Raw genomic sequence first — 20,976 nt, 5'->3', positions numbered from 1 at the left:
GTTTTCATTCCATATCCATGGATTTGTTGCAGATATGTAATATTACATTTTTTATGTATTAGTGAACATTACTAATGTATGAGGACAATTTACAAGACCTCTTTACTTAAGTTGTTTACTCTATCTCTTTTTAGACCCTGATACTAGATCAGAATCTCAGTTTTACTTAGTATAGTTGGGGTGAAGATTGGGGTTGGACAATGTGTGTGTGTCTGTGTGTTTGTGTGTGTCTGTCTGTTTGTGTGTGATTTTAACAATCCTTTTTTGATTTTCTTATTTAATATTTCCCACTTTGACCTTCATTCCTCTTTTTACTTCCTATCCTATTTTTAATAGTTCACATCCCTTTTTTAGAAAGAACTACAAGTGTAGCAGAAGAGCGCCTAACTGAACCAAAAATAATGATCTGTTGTTGTAAGGGGCAGGGCTTCTAGGTGTCAGCAATGAAGAGACATAGCAGAGATTAACATTGCACTAACAGTCAATAACAAAAACAGAGAAACACAAAATATATAAAATGGCATTGTATTGTGGCACTCAGAACATTTGGCAGCTATGCCTTTTGATCACGTGATACAATGAACACAGCCCAAAGTGCATTATGGACAGGCAAACGATCAGACAAAAAGATGGGAAAATCTAATAATGAAGCTGAGAAAATACAGAATGCTGACCATTAGGAAATTAAAAAATACAATTAAATAACAAAAAAAAATACTTACATCAAGTGAAACCAAAATGGGGGATTAATTTGATATATAAAACAAATAAGATCAATAAAAGACATCAAGCTACTGTATTTTCAAAAGTATATTTTAAGATGGGACTTAAAGGTGTACACAGATGCAGAGTGTGTCTGTTATGATAAAACAAAGTCACACATTATATATTTCCCTTTTCCGAACTGATTGAAAATGTAGGGCACACATGGCAAGGTTTCACCTCAAGACTGGCAAGAAATCCAACTAATTTTGTTCCCCTTCAGTTTTGAAAGCAGAGGAATTGATCTGACACTGTGATTTAATTTACTTTTTGTCAAGCCTACCAGAAAAAAAGATGACTTACTCTGTCCTCCTTCCAGTATTGACCGCTAAAACAATGATTGGCCAAACCTAAACACTCAGCTTTGAACACAATCAGTTTCAAAGGAGTTTGATTTTGTCTCTAATCTCTTAAATTGGTCACATTATGTAGTTTTGTTGTCATGGACCAAATAAATGTTCAATGTTTCTCCATCTGTAAATCACCTCATCTGAACCAGATTGGCCTGTAACAAGTTAGATTATTACTCACCAGGACTAGGAGCTACTAGCTATTTATTTAATGTAATCATGTAATTCTTATTTCCATAGGGCAAAATACAATTGTCCATCTTGTTAAGAAGACAGGGACTATGAGTCATGGTGGTCCACTGTACTGTACAGGAAGAAAGAAGAGAATCAGTGGACTGGGGTTCTGAGACATTTTTCCTTAGATCTCTGAAAGATTATTCACATTGCTTCCTGTTCTCGCCAGGCCTCACTGAACATCTTTACAGGCAAGAATTAAAGACAACAGAACTGGCACATGGAATGAACAAGACATAGCCTGACAGGAACATGGAGTTCTGCAAAAGTCACGTCAGTCAGTGCTGCTGGTTTTGTTGAACTTCCTGAATGTTAATCTGCGGTGTAGAGAAGACATCATCCAGTTCAAAGCCCCTCTTTGGGATGGGTGGAGGCGATTCCTCCTTCTCCTCCTCCTCCTCCTTTTCTTCCTCCACTTCTGGGGGTTGGTTTGATGGTGGGGGAGGGGGCTCCTCCGTTTGCTCCAGGTTCTTGCTCTTCCTTTTCACCTTAGCATACACAACATTTAAACTCCTGCCACTCAAATCCTCCCCCAGCCCCTCAACAGTGGGCGGGGCTAGAAGATGTGGCCCACCCTCAAGTGGTTGCGACCGATGAAGGGGCGGGGTCAGGGGGCAGTCAGACTCTGACAGCTCCTCTATGGTCTTGTATGCAGGGTCCTCTAGCTCCTCCTCTAGAGAAGTGACAGTTGTGGGAGAGAGCTCTGAGGTAGCTTGCCTGACATCTTCCAGGCTCTCATAGTCATGCTGGTCTTGGTCCTGAGGCCACTGCAGTGAATCATTAGGATTTTGGGAGAACTCACTAATATGGTTAATATGATGTACGCTGGTGAGACTCTCTGAATGACTAAGTGAGTTGTCCTTCCACCTCTGGGTATACTGGGTAGGGCTCAAAGTCACGGGAGGGGCCATCTGCAGATCCAGTGCCACTTCAGTCTGTTGGGTTACCATTATTGCAGGCATCACCTGGATTTTCGGACCAGCCAGGACACCAGGGTCCCTTAGAGTGGTGTGGTTCAGCCCTGAGTTGATATCACCTGAAATATACGCAGAGAAATGAGGAGTGAGAAGCATTGAGGGGAAAACTGCCTCTCCACTGTCTTTGTCAGATATAAAAACAGATGCTGGAGGAATCCAACGAATGAGCCCAATGTGTTATCTCTGACGGTCCCCACTTCACCCTCCAGTCACTTGGACATTATTCTTGGATGCCTCTGCTCTGCAGACTCTAACTGGCTCTAAAAGAACAGGAGAGACAATAAATCACATGCCATTTGGTCCCCAATGATATAATGAATAATGAATAACCTGCACTAGATTTAGGATCCAGTAACAACGGTGAAAATGTTGCTGAGGTCAATCGTCTACTCACACTGACAGCTGGCTGGTCCACAGGGAGAGCTACCTCTTGCTCACTTTGAAATAAGCGCTCTGGATCTTATCAACAGAGATTGTTCGCTTGCTGCTACCTCCCTATTGTATGTTGGTTCAACTATGGTCAACTTTCACAAGTCAAAGAAATTGTGAAGTCACTGTGGTTAGGGCTATGAGGGTGATGCCTTGTGTTGAAAGAGAGGTCATTGACTCAAGTTTTTTCGGGTCTGAGGAATAACCAAACGCTTCTTTAATGCCTGTAAACCATTCGATCTTTTGTGTTCAATAGACACTGTGATGCTGAGAATGACCATTGGGTATCAGCAGGTGGCAGTATTCTCTAAACTGTTGTTTCTTCAGGCACTGGAATTTTGTCTTTGACTTTTGACTATGACTCTCAGCTCTTCCTAATGCATGTGGTTTTCTTTGTGATGTAACTTTTATTAACACAGGGAGTCTGAAAGCAGTGCACTGAGAAAATCACCATGTGAGGAGTTCACTATATGTGACTTCCTTACATGTATTCTACACATCAACCAGATATTCATGCTTCATAAACAACACAGGAGCTGATTATCTGGCCAGAGTGTAGAACACCTGTGGTTGCATGCCCATGTGGAGCATAAACTGATGCTCCTTTGAGCATTAAGGAATCAGCCTTGCCTTGTTGGTGGAGTGCTCCTGTGTGTGTTCTCCATTGCTTGTACCACATATCCCCAGGCAGAGAGGAATCATGGGGTATTTCCTTTTCAGGTGTAGGGCTGAACACTGCAGGGACAAAACAGAGTGTTTATAATGGAGAAGGAGCAGGAACAAACTGACAACTTCTCCACAGTTGGAAAGAAAAAAGCCACAGAAGGGTTAATATAGACTCAATGGTATGAATTCAATAGAATGAGTGAGAGGTGAATACAGATGAATATCAACTAGTGACTCACAGCTAATAATGAAATAATTAGCTCGTTTTCCTCGGAAATTGTTTTCACATTATTCCGTCTAAACTTAGTTTTGAGTTTGACATTGACAGGTTCAATGATAAAATCTGCAGACCCAGAAATTATCACTGCAGGGATGGAACAGAGTGTATATAACAGAGATGGAAACTGACAAATTCAGTTACTCCACAGTGGGAAAGAAAAACCCACAGAGGGGTTATGTGATGAGTCTGGCATTACTCAGCAGTTGCTTATTTATTTAAAAATAAACTACTGTTTCTGACAACCACAACCAAAGCCTACTAATGACCAGGGCTGTAAAGGTTTCTCACGTGAACGTCAATTGTAGTGTTTTTACATTTCACTTTTATTTGTTTTGCAGATGTTGATTAACAGATAAGAGTCAGAAAAAAAACATTTTACAAAAATACAATTAAAAAAAATCAATCCCACTTAATGTCTGTAAGATACTCTTAAAATTAAAAGACTGACATACAATCACCAGCCCTGAGCCTAAAGTCCTACCATGTCAGCCTGCAGTTAGTAAGGCCTTGCTTGGCTGTGGCTAATATGCCACTTGACTTTGTTACAGAGCTCCTACCTTTTTCATCCTTTGTGATGTCATCAATGCGGGGGTTCTCTCTGGTTCCAGGAACCTCCTCCAGTCGGACCTGTGAGATGAATGTGCAATGCTGGCCTTTACAGCTGCAGCACCTTTCACCTGAGAGTGCAGTGCTGCTGGACAATGTTTTCTGTGACAAGCTATTCAGACACCGCAGTGTGGGGGGCAGTGATAATTGGTTGTGGTGAAAGGAAAGAAACGGGTGTAAACTCTGTCTAACTGTGGAAGTGGAAAGCCAAACTGGGTGAATTCCAGGTATCTAGAAATTGAATTGGGGGGGTGATCGATTGCAGTGTGTGTATTGTGTTGCTGCACGGGCGAACAACCACACGCAGAGCTAAGCTCCTAGAGTAAGAAAATTCTCTTTAATTCTGTTTGCATGCTTTGACCTCTTTTCCCTCAAGCCTATTAAGCATGCCTGCAATTAGGTCACTTACTGCTGGCACCAAATAGGTGGTGGTTCCATAGTCTGTAGTGGCTCTATAATCACTTATTTTTTTTTCCTGATGGTTGAAATGCATTTTTAAACAGCATTCTTAAAATGGCTATTTCTAGCTTTCAAATATAACCTACCCTGATTAGATTTCAAGATTACTTAGATAAGAAAAGCGTATTAATGTAGACTCAACAGTATGAATGCAATAGAACGGTATATCAGCTATCAGAACGGTATCACAGGTATATACAGGTCAACATGAATTAGAGAATCACAACTAATAGTGAAATAATTCGCCCGTTTTCCTCTAAAATTGTTTTTACATAGTTCTGGTTAAAATTATTTTTGAGTTTAACATTGACAGTAAGTAGCACATCGACAAAATTAGTTTGCAAGTTAAAAAATGAAAAAAAGCACTTCAGAGCTCTGTTGTTATTTATATTTCAATCACTGTTACTTTGTTCCGTGTAGCAAACCAAGTTCTGTGAAGGAGGTTCAGCTAATGGCAAATTAGCATTGCAGTCTTATCACATTTTTACCATATTGTTAGCCCTTTCCCGTGAATGGTAAAATACAGGGCAAACAAAAATGATTCTGTGAAGAATGATTACCATCATTAATTTAAACTGAACTGAACAGAGACTTGTGGTGAATGTTCTGCAAGTGGAGGCTGTCTTCGTGGAAACATCTCTCATATGCAATTCACACATCTATTTAAATCCTCCATTGGAATAAAACAAGCTTTCGCAGGCAGTCAGACCTCAAATGGAAGGTTATTGTTAGAGTACATGCTAAGTCGCTATTGGCTACCAAAACCCTTCCAATACCACATGCATAAGATTAGCTACAACTCAGAGCCACCCTATTGGTATTTTAAACACCTGCTCATGCGTGAGGGATCAGACTATGATGTTGATGAAAAACCACATTTATTTCAGTTATAGTACCTTGACACTGTAGCCACCTTAAGCGAGTGCATGTATGTTCATCTATTTTAATTCTGAACAAATTACACTTTGAACAAATGCAGAGACTGTGGACATGCACAAAAGAAGACATCCATATCAACACAAGCCCACACAAGAAGACCATTCATTTCAGATGAATAGTAAACCTAGTGCTTGCTATATCATGTAGTAGTAGTACTCGTCAAAGATGTACTGGCAGTAGTAGTCATGGTAGTAGTGTAGTAGCATTACTAGTGGTAGTACATAGCATTAGTATTACTAGTAGTAACATTAGTAGCTACAGTTTTCACTGTCCCTGTGAGGAATGAAAATAATTTTCTACATATCTGATTCTCAATGTAGGGATGTATGGGTCTGAATGTGTAATATATCTACCATTATTTCATGCTGCCTGGAGGGCTTAACTCAATCCTCCAGCAAGGTGGATCTATTGAAGAAATGTGGAGTGGTACGGGCTTGCAGATAACTTATTTAATGCATGTGGTGCAACAACCACTGCCCTGTACTTTATCTATGGGCTTTTGAGTAATGCAGCACGGCAATGCAAATCTAAGATGGTACATATTCTCCTTCTGAGCCTCTGTGCTTAACACCTAAATTACGCTACTAGGACTTATAGAACCTTGTTTTACAGGAAAGAGAATCTGAAAGTTATACTGTGTACTTTCAGTGCAGATTTGCCCATCTTTGCACTGCTTCTGAATTTCTTCATCCCATATGTGAAACAATCAAATTTGGGTGGTGTTCAACTGAGGTGAGCTCATTTGGACCCTTACCATACGTATCAGTATGGATGATTTTTCTTCTTTAGCAATGTGCTGAAGATCGAATGACTGTCTAAAAAGCACAAGAGAGACGTGTGAAGCACTAGCACTGTACAGGTCACAATCACAAACAACATTGCATCACAAAAAACTATCACAAATTAACATGATTACCAGGTTACCAGGTATTTCATTTTTAGACGGTTCTGTAGAAACTCTTAACCCAAAGCCTTTAGATTCCAAAGCTGCCTGAGATTTTGTACAAAGCTGTCTTATTTCCATAGTTACAATCAACTGAAAATTCTAACTGAAAGTGGAGACTTTAAAAGATTCAATGATGTTCCAGAGGGGCAAAATGTTGTGTGGGAAGCAAAGTCTTTGTGAGGCTTCCTGTCCTCTGCTGTTTGTAAGCAGAACTGCAGCTCGGCCACAGCATTAACCCTTTCGTACGTGACTTATTTTATGCTATGTAGTGTGCGTGTGAAATTGGTTTAACATGGTTGTGAAAAACATTGAACATGGTTTATTATGTTTTCATTAGCGTTATTAAGCTTCTCATAGTTTTCACCGCTGCATTTGCTATATTTTTTAACGTTAAATCACTGTTTCCTCAAAGCTAATGTTACCTAGAATTTTTTCAACCTAGCATTCTAATCACACCGGTATGCTGTATGCGAAAAAGGCTAATCACACCGGTGTGACCGTATGCCTGAAAGGGTTAAGCACAGTCACAGCTCTGAAAGATAGAAGTCTGCCTGGCCAGGGATTCAATTCAGCGTAATTTGCATCCCTAGAGTCCCTGTACTCTTATCTAATCTGGGAGCCATGTTCAGTGCCATCTTTTGAGAGGGCCTAGCAGGGATCTGGAAAACAGGTCAAATTGCTTTTGTTTTCCTCCATTCGGCTCTGCTTTATTTTCATAATTGACACCCTCAGGCTTTACTCAGCGTGTGGTGATGGACACATAATTGCCTGGTCAAACAGGCAGACAAAGTGCTCTTTTGTAGTGACATAAACACACACACACACACACAACCCGTCACGCTGCTGTCATTCTGGCATCTGAGCATGGCATCGACCCACATCATTCACCTGCTCTGACCCGGTGATGCCAAGACCACACCCCATTCCCAGGAAATACCCACAGCTGACAAACTGGCCTGCCCAGATATGGAATGTGTAAGAAGTTGATGAGCTCACAGCGGCTGTCACAGCCTGTCAGTCTGACAGGCTGCAAAGAATGGAAACTCGGTGCATTGTGAGTAGATTGACAGAAGCCAGAGAGCTGGAGCGTGAATGGGTGTTGTGTGCTGTGGTAGAGGGAGAGGCTGTGCCCAGTCTTGTCATAGCTCTCTGGGTTCTGTTGATCTACCCAAATGCATCAGGTTCAGTCAGTTTTCCAGCAGTGCACTGGGCAAACTGAACATTCCCCAGAATGCCACAGAAACCCTTTTGTGTTAAACCTAGGCATGTCAAATGAACTTCCCTTTATGGTAAATACAACATTATTTTCCTTTGCTGAACTACATAACTGACAATGATGGAGTGGAGACTCACCTGTTGCAGTGAGTACAGATCGCGAGAAGAGTGACCATGAGGATGAGGAAGAGAATGGAAGAAACGAAGGTGACCTCTGGAGAGGATGATCCTGAGGTGGCCCAGCTCGCCACGCCTGCCCCCACCGGAGCCATGATGCATCCCTCACTGCCCCCTGCTGGAAAAACACAGCAAGCCAAATCACTGGGGATAGAGCGTTATGGGAACTTCAAATTCCACATGAAAGTATTGTTGTTCTGCTGTTCTTGTGAGCAAAATGGATAACCTGCATTGCTTCAGTAGACATCCAGCTTAATGAGTGCATAAAATGTAAATCCCTCAAGACGACTCCTTAGGCAAATGAATAATTTAATTAAACACAACTAAATCCTTTCAGCTATAACAAAACAAGGTAAAACACGCCTAATGGTGTCACACAGAAATTCAAAAGCAAGAGCAGCATTCGGTGCTGCACAAGTCAAGACATAAAACAAAACCTGAGACACAGTGGAAGCCTGCAGACCACAAGGCAAACATCAAATAGAAAACAGAGCATGAACTTCAAAGGGCATATCTGTGCTTCTAAGAGCATATTGTCTCAACATATCACAATGCGATATGTTGTAATATACATTGGGTGCAGAATCCACACCTGTCCTGAGGAAACATTAAGTAAAGCCGAGCCTCACCTGAACCCTGGGCTAGCCTCCCACAGAGAGGCTAACATCAGAGAGGCAGAAAAACCATGGCCTAAAATTGGGCTGACAGAGACACAGGAAATGGGTTGACGCTGAGTGGCGTGGCCTAGCCGCGCAAGATGACATCCTGTTCTAGACTAAATGGTTGCCTGTTCTAAACCACAGTGGGGAAAAAGAGGCACAAAGGAGGATGAGCCTGGGGAAAGCCTCTGACAATGTCTTGATTGTGTTTGTGCTGTGAGCAATCAAGACCGCATTGGTTAAATGTTATACTAATAGCTGACAACACAAACAAACTCTGGAGGGCAACCCAGTGTGATGTGAATGTGAACCATGTGAAAAAACAACCGCCTAGCACAATGGTCATTGGCACGTTTCTGTGCCTCCCTCTCCAATGAAGGGACACAGAGGACCACATTTTCATTTGCCATTGTTTTGGTACGGTGTCATAATCAAGAGCCGTGTGGGATTTTTTTTTGTATAATTTTATTTGTATCTTTGCTCATTGAGGGAGCAGAGGCAAGTTTCATAACCTCCGATTTGGTAGTATCACACACTGCAGCACTCAGTTCACACTGTCTACCACTTTAGACTTTCTGCTTAACGCTGGGTGTGGGTATGGTTTTAAAAATATCCTATTATGGTATATGCTGGTAAATTGAAGAAAAGGATAAATACCCACACAATGTTATAACACTCCCACAACAGATAGTTGAATGACAATATAACCACCTTTAGACTGATCGGATCTTCATCAATTTCATGTCCAGAACTGTTATGTCACCACTGTGAATTCTGTGTCAAACTTTGGTTTGAGAGCATTATAACAGTGTTACAGGTATTTATCTCTCACCTGTGAAATTCTTTGACTCTGTGTATACCTCTCACAGTTACATAAGCAGCTAATGTACCTGGTCATAGGCCTGTATATTTACTATTCAAAAGCCTAATAAGGAATCATTTGCTGTTTTAACTTGACCTGGATTTATGGGCCTAGGCTTCCTACAGATTAACCTTTATTTTCTTACATCCACGCTTAGCAATGTATGACCTGCAATAATTGTGTGATTACAGTCTGTGGCTGCTGTGCATTGTATTTCAGCCCATGCAGCCGCTAGTACACACTGAGCTAAACCCTGTCAATCTCTCACAGTATGTTGTTTTTGCATATGTTGACCCCCTTTCCCCTAATGTGCTGAACATACATACACTTATATAGCCACACTGCATTAGAAACTCATTGGGAAAATGAAAACATTTTTTATGGTGTCATGGATTTTCATGGTTTCATGGCTTCAGATGCATCATTCTAAATTCATAGTTGGAATTTACTTCTGCACAGTGCATAAATACATCTTTAAATGAAATATTATACATTTAAATAATTGTTGACAGTTTCAACTATGAAACCTGCACCTGATGGGTGGACTCCTAGGATATGCAGGTGGAGCTGGCTGATTATTAAAAATGAAACAAAAAACTGGTATCAAGTCAGTGCTCTGAATAATTTCTGTGTAATTACTTCTTTATTCTTTGTTTCTGTCTGATGGTCATGTCTGCACAGAGAAAAGCAATTCAGTGAAGAACACTGGAAAGCAATAGACCTGAGCACAGCAAAAATCAGTAAAGTCAAATGAGCATGATGCCGTTGCTGTTTCAGCTTGCATGGGTGACAAATGTGAATGATGCAGCAAAAATGCAATATTTATTTATTTGTTTTATTTCCCCTTTTTGCAGCCCTCTTTTGGGATAGCCAATTGTAAATTAGGCTCCTCTCATTCCAGACCCACTGTACTCTGGAAGGTGACTGCAATTCTTCCATAATTTCACATGCTGGTGCTGCTGTTATACAAGCTACAAGCCACACAGTGGACAGAAGTGAAGAGAGATCTAGTTGGAAGATATCTAATGATATCATCCGTGCAACTCGCAGGCATCTGATGGGTGCTGAGAGCGTGTTGTGACAAGGGTGCCCCGGCCGACGTGCCCACCCTTATCCCTGGTGGAATGAAGCCAGTATGCCCCATCACTGTGGAATCCCAGTCATTGTCAACAGATGATACTGCTGGCTCCAAATTTACCAAAGAGTTCAAAGCCAGCACCTTCCTGACTGAGGCATTTTCTTTTCTCACTGTTTTTTGCAAGCTAATTTCATGAATGCTGAAACATCACCCGTTAACAAGAATTGATAGACAACCAAAGGAACTGAAAGTGAAGCGTGAAAATGACTTTTTACCTTTGGAAAAAAAGACTGATCACACATTACATTACACTGCATTACATTACAATGCATTCATTTAACAGAAGCTCTTATCCGGAGAAACTTAAAGGACAAGAGAAAAGAAGTGTATCCATTCAAGTTGAATGAGCAGCAGCATCAGACCAGGATAACAACACTCCCATATCAGTGAGTGTGACCACAACACCATTCAAGCCCTACCACAAGTTAAATTGTGCTAACCTGACTAGACAGCCAACAAACTAAGGGAAGCCAAGTACACATACTACACAATACCACAATACACACAATAATTAAACTACACAATGTAGTTTAAGTTTAATATTTCTTTGTAGTTGCTTTTTGAAGGTGCAAAGCCCTGTATATTCTTTTTTTTTCTTTTCCCAAAACACTTCATCCAGCACACATAGCCATAGACCTGTATTTTATGAAGTTCAGCCATAAAGCAGAGACAGCTATTGAGGAAACATGACAGCTAACATTTCCTTTGCAAAAACATACAATTATTTACACGGGTGTTAGGAGCTCTGAATAAGAACACCTGCCCAAGCTTCCATCTGCAGTTCTCACATCTTTATAAAAGCTAGTGCTGGGATGAAACAAGTTTCAGTAGCCAGTGAGATCTCAAAAATATCTCAAGATATTTTCAGTGTAATGCATACGTTAAAATGGCGTCTACTGGCTACAACAAACCCTACCACCCTCCCACATGTTTAAGATTAGTTCCAACTCAAAATATGAAACCTTCACCCTGTTGGTATTTTTGTTTGCAAGTGAAGAACCACATGCAACATGGACAAAAAAAGCACACTGGCACAAATTTAAGCAAAAATAGTCACATGCGGACAAACAATGGGTTATAAGAACATCTAATAATTACTCTGAAAACACCACAGGGTGAGACTCTGAGAGTATTGAGATCCATGGGGTCACTGCTGACAGTGATCTGACATACGCAGACCGCGTAGTGATGGTCAGTACTAGCAGATTCTCGCAATACAGCAGAATCTGCCCCTTCCTCAGAGAATCCCCTGGTTCTCAAACCCGCCTCTTCTCAGTACTGGCTCCACGCTGGTGCCGAGATTCAGACAACAGACTTCCTGAGCGCCTTCAAGAGAAAACTTAAAACTCATCTTTTCAAGCTGTATCTATAGCCTGCCTTCCTCTCTATCTATCTCTATCTATCCCATCGATCCCTATTTTCAAAACAAAAAAAGGCACTTTACACTAGCTTAGCACTTAACTTAGTATCTTACTGACCTCTTGTAATACTTTGCGATAACTACTCTTAGCATAGTGATGCACTTATTTGGAAGTCACTCTGGGTAAGAGCGTCTGCTAAATGAAGTAATGTAGTGCAATGTAACAAACATATGGAAGTTTACTTCACAGTATGTATATACATTGTGCTTGAAATAGTGTAGTTGTGTGTGTTGCATTGCATTTTCATGTTGTAGGCAAAGCCCTTGTGATCTCAACACTATGTATGTCACTGACGCTTGTTGATACACAGTTAGTGACGTGACCCTTTTTAGCATTTATATTTTAAAATTTCATTTCGGAATTGCCCGTGCTTTAAATGCAAATCAATCAAAATCCTTATAACATTGTATTCAACTGAATGTGTTTTTGATCTCCATATGAACAAAATAGGATATGAAAGTGCTAGAGTGCTAGCTTCTCTCACCATATCCTGCAGCAACAGGCTTTTATGAGGACTTTCGGAACAAAAAAAAAAGATAAAACCTATTTTACACTTTAATCTGTGGTACGCATCTACTCCCATTTCCTTTTTGTGCTTTATAGATTGCTTTATCTGTTGCCTGTCTGAGTTTACCTCACAGCTGGATCATGCAAAATAGCAGCACACTGTATCATTGTAATTCATGCCCTCTTAAATGCATACTTATGTCATAGACACACACATGCACAAAATATTGCAATCATGCATGCCAGCTCAATTTACATCATGCATCATTTTGTTTGAATAGTGTTTTTTTTAAGAAGATATCTATTTGGATAAGTGTTTCTACAGGTAAAACTGGAAATGACAAGTCAGTCAGTGTTCTACATGATCTGACAGCCTGCAGTATGTGGACGTCCACTATCAAACCTGGCATATCGTCCTCATCACAGGGTATTTCCACTTTTCACTGGCACAGGTGTAACTTACTCTAATGTCTTTTGCATTACAATGGAAACTCACTTTGAACAAAGGTTAGGCGCATTTGAAATGTGGGTATGTGTGCAGAAAATTTGCATGCCTCCAAACTGATGATTTTAAAGGGTTATTTTTATAATTGAACATGGGATGTTAGACCTTTCCCAACAAGGAAAACAAAAATCTGGAAGTGTACACAATAGATTTTGCCATGCCAACCAAAAGAGATATTATGCCTTAGTGTTTGCATATGGTTTTAATGGGTATCTAAAAGGCATGCAAACTGTGAATTTGCTCCCTAAACTTTCAAAATGAGAAACCAGCGTATACAAACTACACTCACATATGTCACCTCTCCGCGAGGAAGCATTCTCATATTGCATTTCCTCTCTTTTAAAAAGATCCGTCCATCTCAGTCAGCCAATCCATTGGAACACACCCTTGATAAGACCATAACAAGTAAAAAGAAAGAAGTACTAACTATTAAAATTATTTTTTTATTAGATTTATATTTGTAAAAACATACGTTTCACAAAATACTTGAAACTAATCTTTTTTGTTTTGTTTTGGTTTTTTGCATGCAAGAATAACTATCATGTCGCTGCTGGTCACACTACATTACCCATTAAGTTCTATAACCTGTTACAACTGGGACACATAAGACAATATAACAATTAACCAGCAGTTACTTGCTCGTTGCAATATCCATAAGATTAATTATATGAGTTCTTATATGAGGTAATAAGCCAATTAATAAAGGTTTCCATTCCTCTGAGTGTGCACAGGGCCGTAGTGTTTTGTAAGGTAGCACACCTGTCTCTTAGATCATGCCTACGTGAACCTACTTGGTTTTCAAATGAAGCAAATCTTCAGATGAAGCAAATCTTTCTTGCTCATGGAACATCAATCTAACTGCTGTGTCACATCAGCCAAACTGCTCCTGATGTAATATTGGCATAATATGGGAACAGTTTCTGTAAAGAGCAAGCACAACTCAAGACTTCACCTTACCATCTTGTTACTACCCCATGAAAGGGTTCAACAAACTCCAGTTTATCTTAAACTCTGTGCATGGATTCTATCACATTTAGCACGTCAGATGTTTTACATATAACTTAGATTTTTAAATAGGTTATCCCTTTGTACAGCTGGATATTTACTGAGGCAATTTGGGTTAAGCACCTAGCACAACGGCAGCAGTGGCCTACCTGGGAATTGAATTGTGTGTGTATGTGTGTGTATACACACACACACACACAAACACACACACACACATACATACACACACACACACACACACACACACACACACACACACAATATATATATAAGCACTTATGTATAGATGTATGTACTTATGTATAGAGCTATATGTATATAGTGATAGAATAAATATGGTGATTTTTTTCATGTGAGCAGATTAATATCAGATTTATAGAACCATGATATGGTCAGGCAGAGAAAGAGAAAGCTGGGGGCAGCAGGCCGAAGCTCAGCACAGCTGAGATAAGCGGAGAGGTGAAGGTACTCACCGTGTGTCCTGTAAGAGACAGGTTCTCCCCCCCTGACCTCAGCCCTCGCGGCACGGTGTCGCGCAAGGTGCGTCCTCCCCCTGAGGCCGGTAACGCCTAGGTGCCTGCACCCCGCCTGTCAGCTTGGTTGTGCCGCTGCTAGTTTGCCGTTGGTGGCTTCCTGCTCGCTCTCCGCCTCCTGCCACTCGCTGTGTGACTGACGTGCAGTGCGGTGCCTGAGAGCTCTGACAGAAAACTTTGACCCAGAGCACTTCCTCGTTCTCTGCTGCTCATGGCCTACCTTGCGTCACACCTCTCTCTCTCTGTCTCTCTCTTTCTTTCTGCATTACCATGGGCCCAGCTGATCTGAGTTCAGATATGGTTGCTTCCAGTTCTCCTGGGAGATTTGCATATGTTTTTCTCCCCCCCAGAGATTTGAATATGTTCCTAGAAGCTATAGGTTCTTGCTATTTCTAGAGCCTAACTGGTGTTGAGATTGTGAGATTTGCATTTATTGGTCAAATTATCATCATCAAACAGTGGATGCAGCCCAAAGTACATCATTGTTCCTTCCCCGGAAACAGTGGTTGACTGGTGGTTTACCTGAAGGTCTCACCTCCTTTCCCCCACATGTTGAGCATTACCTGATTTTCCTGTCTACCACAGACAGCCTCTGTGTAAGGTGTGATTGTGTAAAAGAAAGTCATAAAACACATTTTGACCAATGAAACTACAAAAACATTCCATGGTGTCTTCTTGACTGAAATACAAAATTCCATGACTGATACTTTGAGAAAGAGAACAAAAAACATAGTAATAAGTAATAAGATTTTTTTTCCCATGTAACAATATTGGTGTACAAAGTGTGGGTAAGTTGTGGGTGCAAAAACTGGTTTGGAACTGGCCCGCTTCTCAGAAAAAAAGCAGTCAAATGCTTACTTTGTGAGATTACCCATTTCTGGAGATGATGAAACATACAAGTACAAGACTAAGGAGGATCTCAGAGGGTGGTTAATCTGATATATCAGTCTTAATGTAGCACATCTTGTATTTCTATCACTTCTGGGCTACTAGTTTCTAGTCACTTCTCACTTCCCTTGTCATATTGTTACCATCGTATTACTGCTCTACTGTATGGGACGTTATTAAATGTAATGTTCTGTTGTTGTATTGCAATAATGACAAGCAACATTAATTTCAAAACTGTTTTTATTTCAAATGAAAGAATGTGCCTATGTTGGGGAGGAGGAGGGTGTTTGTAGGAATCTGTTTTTAAAGACAGGTGACTCATTTTCCAAAATAAAAGTCCATCCTCCTCAAGCTTGGTGATTTTTAATAAAAGTGCTGCTGTCACAAAGCTAATTATTTTTCACAATAAAGGCCCTGCTGCCATGAAACTGGTAACTTACTTCTAAATGTAAAAGCATTGCAAATCAAATATACGGAAGGATACACATTGAACTTGCTAGATTAGTTATTTTTTCATTTGTTAAGTTTCTCCTGAATTTCTGTTTCAGTATTAAGCAGACATGTTTTTTTTTCCTTCGCAGTGCAGTGAAAACTGTTAAATTTTACTATCAATATCAGCTTGCCTGTGGCTTTTACTTTGTTGGCATGCTCATCAGCTGATTTTTTACACACCTTCACAGCAGCTTCCATTCTGGCTTTCTTCACTTTCAGGTCATCCAGCCATCTAACAGACCTTCAGGTCAATGCATGATGCTTCTGCATTGCTCCGGCAGCTGGTATCAACAGCTCTTTAGTGATCTGGACCTTGGTAATTCAACCAACTGCTCTAACATATTAACAATCATGCCCTGAGCTACCAGCAGCTCCTCTTTCAAATTCTCCACCACAGCCTCCTTATTGATGAAGAATCATCTCTCAACACTTGCATGCCGATGAAATAAGACCAGCAGCCTTTATACTATGACCTGTAGCTTTGAGAATGCAGGTTTGGACCCATGACCCATGACCCATGGTCACATGGTTACTTCACAAAACTGGGCAAACTCAGCACAGTTATTCCTGCACTTGATTGGCAGAGATGAGTGTATGTTGGATCCTTTTCATTGTTTGCATGCACAGGCTTTGGATGCAAACCTTTGTCTTGGGTCCAGGAACTCCATGTTTCTGATGAGTAAATGGTGTAATAGACTTGTCTTCAGAAGCTTGACAAGGATTGTGAGCAGAAATTACTTTCAATCCATCCTAATCTCTAGTGCCTGCTTGTCTGAGCCCTTTTTGGAAGCTCTGAGGCAACTGAGAGAAGATTCTGCTGTGAATCCAGTTTTTGAGCTCTCCTTGTGCTGATTGTCCCCCTCAAGAGGAGGATCTTCATTGTTGAGTTGACTTCCTTCAGTACTAGGCATTTGACAAATTGTGCCATGAACCCTTAGAAAATATGAATGTGAAAAACAAAAATGTTGGATCACCCAAATATCGCAACACAGATATTACAGTAAATAATAAATTAATAAACTTGAATACCATCAGTAATTGTGTATAAATAGATAGTATTATTTTAGCAATCATAGTGAACATAAATAATAAATTACAATGTGAGGAAGGGGGCAACTTGCATGGCAACACTATTAAAGATTGATGCTGATGAACAACCAAAAGGTGTTGACAAGGTCATTGGTTTTGCTCAGTGACATGAAGTTCCACTGTTCACAGTTCATAGTGATGCTACCAGAGAGAACTTTTTCTAATTCAAAAGTTAAAATGCAGACAAACTCTGCATATACTGTCAATTTTCTTACTGGTTTCATTGTTTAAGTAAGGTAAAAAAAAAAAAAAAACAGTGAGCACTCTGAAAATTGAAATGGTACTGTAATGCTAACAGTATTCGGTTTACACGTTGTCTTGCAGGTTGTACTGTATGACTTTTCATCTGCTTTTACCTTCACCAATACATGCCATAAATCTCGGTATCAAATTCATTACTATTTCTTCATTTATGAAGCGTCTCTTGCTATTTCTTGTAATTCATCTTTATATTGCATGGGACGAATACTGCCCCCTAGAGGTCAATTCTTAAAGAGTTAAAGAGAAAAAGAAATTGGATATGGAGCTGTCCACATTGTATGTATACTGTACACATTATATATAATACAATATGTATGGCTAAATTAACCTAGAACATGTCTCTAAAAACTCTGCAGAAAGCTAATACTTGAAAAAGCAACTTAATAAGATCATTTTGTGTAGACTAATCACCTGAAAAGGTTTAGAGCATGCTTGGTGTGCATTTTAGATCATTTAAAAGTTACATTCAAGTTGTTATTGGAATAACTGCACATAAAGTAAAGCAGGACTTCACAAGTTATATGAAAATGCTTCACAACCATGTGGAATTCTGCTGAAATTTGCTGCATGATTATTTCAATTTTAACAACCATCTAATTGGATATCAAATGGAGGGAACTTTTAAAAAAAGGCATCAGATGTCTCTGATGCACTGCAGATGCTGCTTAAGGGGTTACAAATTAATCTGAATATTTTTATACAGCTTTGCACCATCTGAGGATTTTATAGGTCTGGGACTTGACCCTACAAAGATATCTGCGACTGAAATGTAGACAGTAAACCGCAAACTGATAGAGTGAAATCTATGGTAAGTATACAGATTTCAGCCTGAATAGCACACCCCTTTCACTGATATATGAAAGTGCTAATATGACCAGTTTACATGTGATACTCCAAGCGCTCAGTGTTTAGCAGAACTATGAGGTACTGATTTAAAGATGGGTCTGGGTGGAGAATGGGTAGGGTTTACTCAGGGTGGGTGTACCTCAAGTAGTCCCACACAAACCAGTGCTTGTGTGAGGCTTTTGTAATGTGGAGTTTTCACACCATTCATAGGATAATACCAGTATGGGAGGAACACCAACAACCCACCCAGGATGTAGCTGGCAGTTAGGTGGGGGTAGGTAGGTATGGGGGGGGATACCTGGGAGGGTCCAAGAGGATACTTAAATGAATGGGAGCTGTACAAAGCCAGTGTAAATTTTTGCAGGAACGAATGAAACTAACATGCCAATTACAGGGAAAAAGGAGAAAATGAGACAGTGTGGTTGGTAACCAAAGGATTCAGTGAGGGCTTCATGCCATGTTCTCTCTTGCTGTACACCTCCTTGGTCAACCTACATGCTTTCCTTGACGTTTAGAGCTTTGTCTTTGACATATTTCTGTTAATAACAGTTAATGCACTGATTAATTTTTGACACAAAAGAAAATAAAGACAAAACAATCCTATTGTAACAAAAAGAAAATATCAGTTATTATTAAATTAGTGATGGATCTTGGATTAGGGAAGTTAAAAATTGCGTGCATGGAAGTTCAGTTTAGAGATTGCCTCCGGGCTAACAGTTTAGTGTTGCAGACAGGAATTAGCCACCGTTGACAGCAGAACTGTTTAATGTAAATGTCAGACTGTACTGTCTTAACTGGAATCACATCCCTCTGTAACACAAATACAGTACAGGTTACAGAGTATGAAGCTCTATAGGCAGGAGTGAGATGGGTTTTATAAAAGGTAAGAGTGACCTGCTACGTTGTAGTCATTGCTCACAAGTCAATGTGATTTCACACTGCCTGCTAGCCACACAATATTAACGGATTACAGCACTAATCAACGTACTCTTTCCATCTCCAGGAGCACTAAAAAGCCTAAAGCCACGCTCTCCATCCAACTGCGCAGCTTTGGAAGCCAAGTTCTCCCACTCACAAATCTCAGTGAATGCTTTTCCCAGAACAAACTGGCTAAACTCATACGATCACGTTTTCATGTAAGCGCTGCTACAATGCACAATAAAAAGCTTGTTCGTCGTGAAAGAGGTCTTGACTCTGGAGGGCTGAGGATAATTGGGAATGTTCCCTACTGCTGACTAAACAGAGCAACCAAATAGCAGAAGTCAGTGTATTGTAGCGTCCCTTGGTACTTCTGGCTTCGTCCTTTCTGGCGAAAGGTTTGCCTTTATAGCTGGCCAAATCTATTCAAAAGCAGGCAAAATTCATGCTGTTAAATTTATGGAATTCACACGTATTAAAAACCTCATTGAACAATGCCAGTGACATTTTTTCATAACTACAGTTACACTAACAAATTACTCCAGATTTCATACAGAATACAACACTTTATTGTTAATGGCTCATGTACATTTTAGTCAATATCATTAATCATTTATGTCATTGTATAGGCTATTTTTTATGGTTCAAAAAATAATACATTTATTGCACATCCACTTGCATAGGAAACTTGTGGTATGAAATACATTGCATACATTTAGATAAATACTAACAATTTATTTTATTTAACAAAATAAATCAGTTATATTAAGCTTTAGATTTTATTAAAAGACCTATATCTGTTATTCTAATTTAATGCATTATGTTAACAATTGGATTACAAAGGAACTTTATGCAACATACTCTATATTTACAATGCACAGTATTGTGAATGTGCATAATTCATTTAGAAAATAGTGACATCACTCCTCTATTCTCAAGTATGGTGTTCCATTTGGTGCATATTGTTATGTGTAATTGTCTTTTTTCCCATGTAAATAATTGCATCAGTTACACAATACAAATGGCTGGCATAATAAATGCTGTGCACACAATGCACTGCCAGGTGTGAGGAAGCCCACGATTCTCCACACACTTACAGGCAGAAGAAACACAGACACACACAGACACACACACATAGAGCGAGGCTTTACATACGCAAGGCCCAGATTCAATGTAACCACAATGCACTTTGTCCTCAATGTTGAGTAAAAGTTGTGTACAAATAGACAAAAAACACAGAATCTGAGCCACAGTGACTGTGACTGGCCCATGAGCATGAGGAAACTGTCTTTTCTCTGTGTGATAGTCTTAAGGTGTCCTCCAAGTGTCCACTGGTTATGAGAACACAACCAATTACAATGCCCATCAGCACCAACTACAACCCCACCATACCTTTATTTTACACATTGTAGTGTATTTAAGAGGTACGTTATTCCACACAGCAAACACTGAGGTACTTGGTAACAAATATTTTGCCTCTTCTTTAAAAAGGGGCCAAATGTAACGTTTGGGGTAGTGCCATAATTCTGTCACAACTGTTCAGCTATTCGAACGGCATGATAATTACCTACGGTTAGTAAACACTTTGGAAAGGATATAATATTACCCACTTAGCATGATAACAGCCTCTAGCATCGCACCCGCCCCTGTTCTTTCTCTGATCCAGTTCAGTGTCCCTCCCCAACCTCCATAAAACCCAAAGTACTCTGGGTTCTGGAGAACTGTGCCTCCATCCGTAATCCCACCCCTCTCTCTCCAGTAATAGGATTTGGTACCACTTGGAACTACAAAGTTCCCCCCAGCATTTCTTTG

General features: G+C 40.1%; 1 protein-coding gene across 1 annotated transcript; it reads right to left on the bottom strand.

Annotated features, from left to right (window-relative positions):
* Nucleotides 1–747: 747 nt before the first annotated feature.
* On the bottom strand, nt 748–14,801 carry LOC118792547 (defective in tip formation protein A-like). The gene is made up of 6 exons (XM_036550426.1): nt 14,611–14,801; nt 8,002–8,158; nt 6,457–6,517; nt 4,256–4,325; nt 3,383–3,487; nt 748–2,382 (listed from the first exon to the last, which is right to left on the bottom strand). The coding sequence occupies exons 2-6, from the start codon at nt 8,133–8,135 to the stop codon at nt 1,625–1,627; spliced, it is 1,128 nt and encodes a 375-aa protein (XP_036406319.1). The 5' UTR covers nt 8,136–8,158; nt 14,611–14,801; the 3' UTR covers nt 748–1,624.
* Nucleotides 14,802–20,976: the final 6,175 nt, after the last annotated feature.

The sequence above is a fragment of the Megalops cyprinoides genome, chromosome 17 (genome assembly GCF_013368585.1).
Source record: "Megalops cyprinoides isolate fMegCyp1 chromosome 17, fMegCyp1.pri, whole genome shotgun sequence".
Taxonomy (NCBI): domain Eukaryota; kingdom Metazoa; phylum Chordata; class Actinopteri; order Elopiformes; family Megalopidae; genus Megalops; species Megalops cyprinoides.
The sequence above is the reverse complement of the archived record's forward strand: the minus strand, read 5'-3'. Positions and strand labels throughout refer to the sequence as shown.

Coding starts and splice junctions, on each gene's coding strand:
- LOC118792547 (XM_036550426.1), bottom strand. CDS start 8,135: ATGGCTCCGGTGGGGGCAGGCGTGGCGAGCTGGGCCACCTCAGGATCA. Junction 6,518..8,001: donor ATCTGTACTCACTGCAACAG/GTGAGTCTCCAC, acceptor TGTGCTTTTTAG/ACAGTCATTCGATCTTCAGC. Junction 2,383..3,382: donor AGGAGCACTCCACCAACAAG/GCAAGGCTGATT, acceptor CGTATATTTCAG/GTGATATCAACTCAGGGCTG.